The 12,054-nt window shown below is 36.1% G+C and overlaps 1 protein-coding gene across 3 annotated transcripts in view; it reads left to right on the top strand.

The window, feature by feature from the left end:
• The first annotated feature begins 355 nt into the window (after positions 1-355).
• The window catches only part of LOC107716737 (proline-rich protein 5-like), a 14,783-nt gene continuing 3,084 nt past the window's right edge, over positions 356-12,054 (top strand). Inside the window, exons 1-9 of one of the 3 annotated variants that reach the window (XM_016523277.1) lie at positions 356-579; positions 1,124-1,156; positions 4,345-4,492; positions 6,682-6,762; positions 7,064-7,112; positions 8,655-8,712; positions 8,838-8,929; positions 9,020-9,154; positions 11,423-11,546. In XM_016523277.1, coding sequence (XP_016378763.1) covers positions 4,374-4,492; positions 6,682-6,762; positions 7,064-7,112; positions 8,655-8,712; positions 8,838-8,929; positions 9,020-9,154; positions 11,423-11,546 — 658 coding nt within the window. In that variant the 5' untranslated portion in view covers positions 356-579; positions 1,124-1,156; positions 4,345-4,373. The remainder of the gene's footprint in view (positions 580-1,123; positions 1,157-4,344; positions 4,493-6,681; positions 6,763-7,063; positions 7,113-8,654; positions 8,713-8,837; positions 8,930-9,019; positions 9,155-11,422; positions 11,547-12,054) is intronic. The other 2 variants (XM_016523278.1, XM_016523276.1) reach the window with 2 other exon arrangements.

Here is a 12,054-nt window from a genome sequence, read left to right as displayed (position 1 = left end):
GAAACAAATAGAGACATAATTAGCGTAGCTGCTGTTCCAACCAAGCAAAATTGATTTTTGCATTATGTATTATATCTTTATCATATTATATATAGATTATATTTTGTTTCTAACTGACTTTGTGTTCATGAGCTGAAGTGAACAGGGACACATTCCAATAATCACTCAACTTTGACGGGAAACTTAAACAGCAAAATGTGCTGCTCGTGATGGCGCAATGACGTCATGACGGAAAAGAATCACTGTTATGTTTTTGAACCGAGCTGTTCGAAAGAACCGGTTCGCGAAAATGACTCGGACTACACACTTGTTGCATGTGTGAAACAGTTGCAGCAAACTCCTCCCATGGACCGCCCACAGCGGGCGCTTCACAGCGGAGCATCTTGATTTCTTGTCTCACCCGATTGAATACTTGACAAACGGGGCTTGAGTGTTGAAGTTTTGTTTTTAAGAGTAGCCTATGGGTTGTTATGGTAGCGTTTGTCGAAGTTGCACTGAGCGTTTAAATGTGTGAAAACGGACGCGGAAATTACAATGTGCCTAAACTAACTCTCAGTTAGGACTGAGAAGAACAAGCTGGTAAGTGAAACATTTGCTCAGTAGCCGCTCGACTTGTAGATCCTGGAGGTCCCTGAAGATACTCCAGATAATCTGTAGAGAGGATAAATGAAACGTGTAGAACTTAATGACTTTTGAACCAGTAATTTCTAACTTTGTAACTAATGAATATAATGTAGCAATACTGTTCTTAATGAATGTTATTAATGTAGTGTTACAGAGAAAAGCTCATTTTTATAGTTGCAGAACCCAGCTGTAGAGATTCCACGACATAACTGGGAGCTACCTACCTAGACAACGTTTTTAGGCATTAATTTATAGGTACCTTCGGGGAAACAATTTTTGCATTTTACTTAATGGAAAAAATACCGAGTAGTTCACCCAAAATTAACATCATTTACTCACCCTTGTGCCGTTCTGTGGAACACGAAAGAAGATATTTAGAAAAATGTCTCATTGTCCATACAATGAAAGTCAGTGGGGACCAGTTTTATTTTGGACGCCAAATACTTTGTGTATTTGCAAAAAATATCTTCTTCAAAATATCTTCTTTTATGTTCCACAGAAAAAAGTCATAGAGGACTGGAATGATATGTGGGTGAGTTAATATGACAGAATTTTCACTTTTGGGTGACTTACTCACTTATTACTGAAGCATAAAAATACCATAATATGTTCGCCAATATTTAGGAAACATGCTGAGGTCACATACTTGTTTCTAAGAAAAACAACCACAGCTAGTTATTCTTTGAAATGTGCATTCCGTGTCAGCATGTCTGTTTTTGTTTTGGTCTGTGTGATTCCGCCCACTGCCAGTTTACCCAATAGTATTTTGACACCCCGGGTTGCCAGCTCACTGAAAACACAATGTATTGCAGCCATGGAAGCCAGCAAATGGACTAATTCAGAGATCTAAGTTTCTACCCGACCTAAAAATCCTCGGCAGGCATATAAAAAGCTCTATGACCAGAGGCGTATTAAAACAACTTACATACATTTTCAGTGTATAGGCTTGTACACACCGGGACGAATATTGCGCGCAATTGTCGCCGACGTTTAACACTTTGTGACTAAACAAAGGGCGCCAATGTGAGTGTGCACACCGGCGCGCAAAACGCCAGGCGTAAAAGCGTCATTTTTAAAAAACGCCTCGGGCTCGTTTTTTTGGTTTGACGCGCCGCGTTAAAAACTGGCCGACCAATGAGATTGGCGCTTTTGTTCACGTGCCTGGAGCTGCTGAAGTTACAGTAAAACATGACTTGGTGGCGCTCAAGCACAAAACGGTCTTGCTGAGCACACATTGATACCTAACGACGAAGAGGAAGTAAGTAGACGAAGAAGAAGCATCGAGGCAAGATGAATGTAGAGCTGCTGGTCTCATTGGTGTCTGAACACAAAGGGCTTTATGACAAACGCGACAGCGACTACAAAAATCTCGATAAGAGGGAGTTGTTATGGAGAGGAATTGCAGATCAATTAGGATTCGATGTGTACCGGGGTATTTTTCATTAAGCGCCATCTAATGTCAGGGAGTGAATTTGCACGTTCACTCAGCTCATCGCCAGCGAAAATCGCTTGGGTATGAACACACAAGACATGCCGAAAAACGCTGGCGATAAGTGCGCGCGATAATCGTCCCGGTGTGTATGAGGCTTAAGGCTCATCGCCTTCCCTTGTCAGTTGTGCTCATTCCTGTTGCATGTCCTTAAAGGGTTAGTTCACCCCAAAATGAAAATTCTGTCATTAATTACTCACCCTCATGTCGTTCCAAACTCGTAAGACCTCCGTTCATCTTCGGAACACAAATTAAGATATTTTTGATGAAATCTGAGAGCTCTCAGACCCTGCATAGACAGCAACGCAACTGTAATGTTCCCAGGTCCAGAAACGTAGCAAGGACATCGGTAAAACAGTCCATGTGACATCAGTGGCTCAACTTCAATTTTGCGAAGCTACGAGAATACTTTTTGAGCGCAAAGAAAACTAAAATAACATTATTATTTAACAATTCTTCTCCCCCGAGTTACGTCTTCCGCCATTTTGGAGAGTTCCCAAGAGTGTAATCGACGTAATCAGCGTTGTTTACGTTCAGGGGATAAAGTGCACATGCGTCGTGGTACTCTCCAAAATGGTGGAAGATGGTGACACAGGGAAGAAGAGTTGTTGAATTATTGTTATTGTTGAACATTATTTTTGTTTTCTTTGTACACAAAAAGTATTCTCGTAGCTTCGCAAAACTGAAGTTGAGCCACGGATGTCACATGGACTGTTTTACCGATGTCCTTGCTACATTTCTGTCTGGGAGCATTTCAGTTGCGTTGCTGTCTATGCAGGGTCTGAGAGCTCTCACATTTCATAAAAAATATCTTAATTTGTGTTCCGAAGATGAACAAAGGTCTTACGGGTTTGGAACGACATGAGGGTGAGTAATTAATGACAGAATTTTCATTTTTGGGTGAACTATCCCTTTAATCTGGCAACCCGCGTGAGCTCTGAGTCTGCCATTTGAGTCTGGACTTAACTGTTCTCATAGAATTAGAACGATTATTTAAACTTTACGTTTATCCTAATTTGCGTAAATGGTCTTTTAGAACAAGACTTTAGAGGCATGTTAACATCATGAACGATAATTATATTAACATACACATGCTTTAAATTCACCAGATCTTTAAAGCTGGTGCATTTATAGTTATAGTTCTTGTTCTCAGTGTAAACGGGCATTCCAAAAGTTGACGTCGACTTTGAGAGTCCACTTAATGTACTTAAGCCAGGTCAGCAGTTGAACGCGGATGATAAATGAGGCTGTTTACTCTCCTCGGGTCATGCTTTGAGATGCTGCAGCTTTAATTGCATTACCTAGCTGGTCTGAGTACTTGCTCATGTCTGTTATTTGAAGTTCACCAGTCAACCATCTCACCAGACAACCCAAGTCCTAATTCACTTGGTGAATAAATTAATATACCAGAACTGAAAGAATGAGATTATATTTAAGGAGCCGGGCAGAAGTGTGATGTCTTAGTTAGTGTGATTTATGACCAGAGGCGCCCCATAAGCTCAATTCATGCAAAATATGCATAGAGTGAATCAACTGCAGCGGGAGTCTGACTTGTTTTTGGCCTCCTAATTAGCAGATGGTGAGTATGGATGCATAAAATTTTCATTCATGATTGCTGCGAATGTTAGACTGTGAATGAGCTCATTTTCTTGCAGCAAATGGAACAGATTCGGGGCGCCATCTGATGTCGTTGCTACAGTGTTTTTGTCAGTGTGGGAACTGATTCAACCTATTATTAGGCAGATGTGATAAATATGTAAGTTTACATTTGGTATCAGATGTGTGTGTAATCAAGTTATGATGCCATCAAGGGTGCAGCTTGTGAACGAGACAGCTTGAGTCAGAATTCTGGGAAGCATTTGTGCAAAGGAAACTAAGATGAGCGCTGTTTGAACGTGTCAGTATCTGATACAGGCATCTGGTTAACTGCATCCTAACTGCCTTTTTGCGATTATCAGATACCTCTGTGCGTGAGTGGAGCGCAGCCATAGGTTCACCAGGAAGTCTCGTGTCAGGCTGCACATGAAAGGAAGTATACTTATTTGTATCGTAGACGTTCTGTGTGGCTTTCAATATGACACAGACATCGATATAAATGAGTCACCGCAGCTGAACCATGTAAACAACTGCCTTTTGCGGTTGTCTCATGCATTCTTTGCGTCACCCTTTCGGCGTACCCTGTGGGAGGTTTTGCCTGTAATGTGACTTTTCATCTCTGACATTTGTTCTAGCACGTGCCTGTCCTCATCTCAACTAAACCATGGGGTCATTCCGAAAGCCCAGACCCCGTTTCATGAGCTCGCCCGTACTGTCCGACCTCGCCCGTTTTCATGCCAGCTCGCCAACACTGCAGCTGTCCAACGCCAGTGTTTGGAACAGGTGGGTGGTTCCCTTTCCCAAAGATGAGAGAGAGAAAAGGCATTGTTTCATTAATTGCCATGATATTTGAGGGGTTTTTATAGACACAACAGAGATTTTTTTTAAAGGTAAAGTTCGTTCAAAGATGACTAATCTGTCATTATTTAATCATAAAATTTGAAAAAAAAAATGTATTATATTTTCCAAAGTCAGTTTTGTTTATACATACAGTACTGTGCAAAAGTCTTAGGCCATTAGTATTTTCACCAACAAAAAATGGTTTTAAGCCTGTTATTTTTATATCTTTTGCTGTAGTGTGTCAGTAGGAAATATCAGGTTACATTTCCAAGCATTCCTTTTGCCATTAATTGTAATAATTCAGTGAGATTTTTGTATGCACAAGGAGTCTGACAACAGCCAGTGCTCCACACAGAGATCGGATTTCACCATCATCCAGTCTGTGTGGGATTACATGAAGAAACAGAAAAAACGGAGCCAGTTATTAAAAAATAACTGGCTTAAAACCATTTTTTGTTGGGGAAAATACTAATGCCTAAGACTTTTGCACCGTACCGTATATCATGATGTAATAATTCATAAATATTAATTATTTTGGGGAGTTGCACCACATGACATTTTGCAACCTGAACTAAGCTTATCTTGTCGTAAAAAACATGTGGCAAGTTCATGTGAGTTTGAAAAACTTGTATACTATTTTCAAGAAAAAAATTAATTTGACTTAAAAAATGTCATGTGGTGTAACCATCAAGTAAAAAGTAATAACATATTTTCCTTACACCTTGAATACATGTGTACACATCATTATTTTCCAAAAACTTTTTTTAAATATAATTTGTCAAGGGGAATTCCCTAATAGCATGAATAATTATTTTATAAATATTACTATTTTTGGGCACCATGTGACATTTTACAACCTGAATTAAACTTAAATTGTCTTACATACACATTTAATTTATTAGAAATGTACTCTGTTTTATGTTGGTTTCATATGGGTTTTATACAATTTTCAAGAAAAGTTTATATCTACTGACGGTCAAGTAACCATCAAGTAAAAGTAATAACATATTTTCATTAAATACATGTAAATATACACATCTTAATCATTATTTTCAAAAAGTTTCAAGGAAAAATGTATTTTTAAACAAATATCATGCATTATTAATTCATAAATATTATTACACTTTTGGGTAGTCACACCATATGACATTTTACAACATGAATTAACTTTATCTTGTCATAAAAAGTTCCAAAAATGTAAATATTTTAAGAGACTCATTGACAAGTTTCCTTTTTTGAACTTTGATTTGGTGGGCAAAAGTTTCTAAAATAGTAATAAATATTGTAGCCATTTTGTTAAAATATTTATTTGTAAGAAATAATAATATAAAAAAAGATTATTATGCCAAACTAGTTTTCTTTTCAATTTTATTCTTTAATGAGAAATTTATTTTTTGTCTTTTTTTTTTTCATTATGATATCAGGACAGTAGTTGGTATTTTTTGGCTGAATGCCTCCAAAAAAAAAAAAAAAAAAAAAAAAAAAAAAAAAAAAAAAAAAAAAAAAAAAAAAAAAAAAAACATCAAAATGAGTTTTAATTCAGAAATTAAAAACATTCTCACGTATAGAGGTGACTGTAGAAGTCATTGTAGAAATGCATGAAATGTATTTGTATTGTTTTTGTTTGTTTGTTTTTGAATAAATTCAAAGTCAAAAGAGTGATGTTTACAGTCACTGTACCTCTGACTCAAAAGTGAAACCTTGCTTTTTCATATATGATTTCACACTTTGCTTGCTATATTTAGTCTTCAGGGAAAACCCCCTTAGAGACACACATTATTAAGCATTAGAGAAGAAAGCAGACAGCAGCTTTTGCCTTTACTACTTCCTTATGGAAATGGGACCTCTGCTGCCCCTCTCTCAGGAAGTGTAGAGCAGGATGTTAGTCAGAAGTGGTCGGTTGGTCGACGGGCAATGAAAGTTTACTGGCAAGTGGACAAAAATGCTGACTATAGACATTAAAACAGAGAATTTCCCTCACGCAGGTGATATTGCTGGATTTTGACATGTTTTTGCAAAGTCTTTATGCATATAAAGGGATGTTTTGCATAGACTTTTCTTAGATTGCAAATCAGCGGTCAGGCCACTAGTTTAGTGAATTCTCCCCAAACTGAGTCTTTTCTGTTTTACAGTGTTCAAACGGCTGTAATTAAAGTCTTCCAAGGTGGTGGGCTACAAGCCAATGAGCTCTATAACCTGAATGAAAGCATAAGGTAAGAAAGTAATAAAGAGATCCGCAGCCATGTACTCGATTCACTTCCTATACACTGATCTCAATTTAAGATTAGAGATTTTTGACTCAGGCCAGTAGGCAATGACCCAGAATACACTAACAACCACATAGCAACACATAGCAAGCAATTGTCAACCACTCGCAACACCCTAGCTTTGTGGTGGTGAGTTTTGTACAGGCAGGCAACAACTTTTTTTTCTTTCTTTTTTTTAATGAAAAAGTAAAAAGTTCTTGTTTATGAGGGTGGGTGTGACTAACTGAGCTTTTAACTGTTGTATCAGGTGGCTTTTGAGGACTGAACTGGGATCATTTATCACTGAGTACTTTCAGGTAAAATGTATTTTCAGTCCTGAATACATAATGAAGAGAATTACAAAAAATTGTTGAATTTATTATGAAATTATTCTAATTAGAAATTAAAAAACCTAAATATTCCAGGTTCAACCCAGCTAACAAAAATATATTTAAAGAATGTTTTGCTAACATACCCAGTAAGTTCAGAAAACTGTATTTCTGATGTTCTTTGAACATTTTTAAAAACTTTTTTTTTTCTTTGTTGTACAAACGTTAAGGGAACATTCCATTTTGTCATTTTGCAAACATTATGGAATTGTTAGTGAATGTTCTCTGAACATTCTGAAACGTGTATTAACATTGAAAAAACGTTAGATGAACATCCAACTAAAACGTTTCAGGAAAAAAAAGAATTATGAATAAATGATATTTGTATAAAATGTTTTTGTGCTAACATTTTGAGAATGTTATTAAAGACCAGAGAACTTTAAATAACATTCTATTAATTGTCACTGGAAGAACGTTTGTTCATAACTTTGAGTGAACCTTACCAGAACGTTATCTGAGAACGTACCCTGTTAACTAGGAAACTTGATTGACAGTGTTTGTGGATTCAATTATACCTCCTTTTTTCTCTCTCAAAAAAAAAAAATCAAGGTTACAGTGAGGCGCTTACAGTGGAAGTGAATGGGGCCAATTTTTGAAGTGTTTACAAGCAGAAATGTGACCCTGGACCACAAAACCAGTCATAAGGGTTAATTTTTCGAAATTGAGATTTATACATCATCTGAACGCTGAATAAAGCTTTCCATTGAAAATAAGCTTTCCATTGATGTATGGTTTGTTATGATAGGACAATATTTGGCCGAGATACAACTATTTGAAAATCTGGAAACTGAGGGTGCAAAAAAATCAAAACATTGAGGAAATCGCCTTTATAGTTGTCCAAATGAAGTTCTTAGCAATGCATATTACTAATCAAAAATTAAGTTTTAATATATTTACAGTAGGAAATTTACAAAATATCTTCATGGAACATGATCTTTACATAATATCCTAATGATTTTTGGCATAAAAGAAAAATCAATCATTGTGACCATACAATGTATTTTTGGCTATTGCTACAAATATACCCCAGCGACTTAAGACTGGTTTTGTGGTCCAGGGTCACAAATGCGAAGCTATTAATTTCATAAAAGCACAAACATGAATTCTTATGTTAAAATATGTATTATTTGAGTTGTAAATGTGTTTAAATCATTTTTACAGTTGTTTTAGGGTTTTATGGTTTATAGCAAAATGTTAGTAAGCATTTTTTTTGACACTATATCATGTTAACTCTCACATTGTTCATATCTTGTGGCTATACTATTGAAACAATAAGTATTTACAAATTTACATTTACAAACTGACCCCATTCACTTTCATTCTAAGTGCTTCACTGTAAGAAAAAAGAGGGACAAGTGGAAATTCTTTTTTGTGCTAATCAGCATTACGCCGCACATGCTGTCAAATGAGCTTAACTTGTAATTGACCTGGAATATTCCTTTAAGTACTTGCATCACTCATTTCATCCAGGATCAGCTCTTGAATAAGGGTCTGACGTATATTTTGGAGAAGATTCAGCTTCATAACGGTGAGTGCTGAACCCGTTTTATAGGTCTTATTGGTGCATTTCATGGCCTGCGTGAGCTCTAATAAGGTTTTATACAGATGTAATTCAATCGCTCCTTGCATTCTTGTCTCATTTCTCATGCCCAGATGAAAGTCGTCTTCAAGCACTGTCTGAGATGTGGGTGAGGTTTTTCACAGACATCCTGCCAACTCTTCAAGCTATTTTCTACCCCGTGCAGGTATTAAAATGATCTCACCTACCATTCAAAGTAGTGGGTCGGCGTCGAGTTACCGACACTATGGGGATTGGTGTTTTTTGGCTGGTTTAGGGTCAGGAGTTGACTGTGAGGCAAATGGCTCTGCTAGGCTTCAGGAACATGGTTCTGTTAAAGCTTCCTGTGGAGAACATGTTTCAGGGCTCCTCATATCCTCCTCCAATCACACAGATGCTGCTGATCCTGCAGGTGAGCTCTCACTAGGTCATTTGTGCAGTAATAATGTCCGATTTTATGACGCATCATGAACATTTCCACCACATCTGTAATTTTGTGATGGAAATTACATTTTAAACATTTTTCGTCCTGATAGTTGTATAACTAGCATTTTATTTGTCAAAAATGCTCAAATTAATTTGGTGGTTTGAACAGAAAGGATGCACAATAAGTCAATAAGCACAATAAGTCTCTCATATTTCATCTCACACCCTTCACTGACATTGTTGTCTTGTCTCCTTGGTAACCAAGTACAGTAACATTTGGAAAATAAATAAATAAATAAAACGTTCAGGGGAAAAAAATATTGGTTGTTGTGGAAATGATGCCACATCTGAGACACAGTTAGTTTGTGTAAAAAAAAAAATATATATAAATAATTTTCAGCAAAAAAATAGATAAAGTGAACACATCCAGCAGGCAAAAGCTTTTTTTGTGTTATAAGTATTTTTCATACTATAAATATTGAATAAAAATATTGTTTGTGTTTATTATATCTCTGTTCACATCCTGATAATTCTAAAAATTTTATAATATTTTTATGGTTATTTTCATATTTTTAGATTGAAAATCTGGTCAGGGTAAATTATGAAAATTGTATATCAGAAAGTTTATATATAAAAAGATATATAGGCCTGACCTTCATATCTGTATTGTATTGTTAACTAAAAGTAAAACTAATAATACAATAATAACAAATATAAATAATATATGAAAAATTAAACTTATAAAACTTGAAAATGACAAATTTTGCCTTTTGCAAATAATTGATATAAAATAACTTGAAGTTGAAGTACTAAACTAACTAAAATAAAATTTAAAAAAATTAAAGCTAAATAGAAATATTTTGGGAAAAAAATTAAAATGACAAGCATGTAACAAAAATACTAAAAATCTAAATGAAAACTGAAAATATAAAAATAAAAGCTAAATTCAAAATCTAAAAAAATACAATAATAGTGTATAAATTATACTAAAATGACACAAGAAAAAAAGTTGAAATCGATTTTAATAAAAATCAACTACTGAGACATAAATGTTATGCATACATATGCAAAATGGGTCATATGACGTTGCTAAAAAAAGAACATTATTTGGTGTAATGAAATGTGTTTATGCGGTTTAAGGTTCAAAAAACACATTTCCACATTAAAATTCCACATACTGTACATTAATGTTTCTCCTCTATGCCCCGCCTTTCTGAAACACGTAGATTTTTACAAAGCTCATCGGTCTGAAAAGCGAGGTGTGCTGTGATTGGCCAGCTATCCAGTGCATTGTGATTGGCCGAATACCTCAAGCGTGTGACGGAAATGTTATGCCCTTACCATATTGTGATGCCCTGTCCGGCCGGAGCGACGAGACAAAAACATTAAAACCCATTATAAACGAGGCATTTGTTGCATCCAGTGGGGACATAATTACTGACTATATTGACTTATACGTCTTTTTACGTGTTGCGTTGCATTGTGCCGCGTAAACATAAAACCATGTCTGCATTTGTGATCGGAGAAACAACAAACAACAAGCGCTAAGCGGTGGCAGCAACAATAAAGTTACGCCTTCTTTTTTTGCGTGAACATTTGGGCGGTGTTATGCAAATCTTCCCGCATCGTGACGTAGACATGTGGGGGCGTGTTTAAACGAGGCGTTTTAGGAGGGCATGGACCAGTCTTAACTTTTATAAAGAATATCTCTTTGGGTTTGAGACTTTAGTCTTTGCAACTTTAGGGATCTTATCGATGCACGAACAGTTGTAACACTCAAAAGAGAAAGGAAAACTTGAAATCGCATCATATGACCCCTTTAACGCACAGGTGTGAATATGAAGCAGAGATATGAAGATAAATGAACATTAGGAGAGCATTCCCTGAGTGCTGGTGTGGGAACATATATACGGATCTGCTTTGTGCTGCTGTAATCTCAGATGAGATTTGAAGAGCCTCCATGAAACCAAGCACCTTGACCCAGCATTCATTTTTCAAATATGGCTCCTCCATACAAAATAAATTTGTCAGCTTTGTTCCAGAACAAGGCTGAGTACCACAGGGATACAGTGTCATGCTTAAGGGCATAATGGTGATGAAGCACACTAATGCGTCATCCGTTCCTCATTTACTCCCACTTGTCAGCTGTTTTGGGATTGAGCCCAGATATTTAACTATTCATCTACCAGCAGTGAATGCCACCTCTTTGTTTTGAAGCCTTATTTTCATGATGTTCTTTTTTTTTGTTGGGCAGGGCATTCATGAGCCTAATGGTCCTACGCAGGAGTATTTCCTACTCGAGAGGCTAGTGGACATGGTTATATCTCCCTACCTGAGTAACTACCTCAACATGAACCCTAGCGATTCCTCTTCAGGTGGTAAATCATTTTAAGCTTTTTCTTGTTTTTGGTTTGTGGGTCAATGACATGATGCTCTTTCTTTGTCAGGGTCAATCAATATATTAAAGAATGCATTAACAATTCAATTCATACATACAATAACTTGAATACACCTCTGTGATTAAAATGTTTTAAATTCCTGAATTAAAATTTATTTTGATATTTTTTAAGGGGGGACTATCTGCCAGGTTAGTATAACTGCCCAAATATTGTAAAGAAAAGAAATATCATGAAGAAAAAAAGCCTCATTAAAATAATGATTTATTTAGTAGCTTGGCTTAACCTTTTAATATAACAGAATAGAAAAGAACAAAACAGCTTTACTATAATTAATGTTATGTATTAGTAATTTTGTCCACCAAATTAAAATCATATGGTGTAACCAATATGAAGAAAAAAGTGTTGAGCAATAATATCAGATAATTTGACCTTTTTATAACAAGACAAAGTTAGTTCACATTGCTGTCATGTGGTGCAATCCACCCCC

This window comes from Sinocyclocheilus rhinocerous, unplaced genomic scaffold (genome assembly GCF_001515625.1).
Source record: "Sinocyclocheilus rhinocerous isolate Xijiao unplaced genomic scaffold, SAMN03320098_v1.1 scaffold1201, whole genome shotgun sequence".
NCBI classification, from domain to species: domain Eukaryota; kingdom Metazoa; phylum Chordata; class Actinopteri; order Cypriniformes; family Cyprinidae; genus Sinocyclocheilus; species Sinocyclocheilus rhinocerous.
This window is presented reverse-complemented; position numbering and strand designations above follow the sequence as displayed.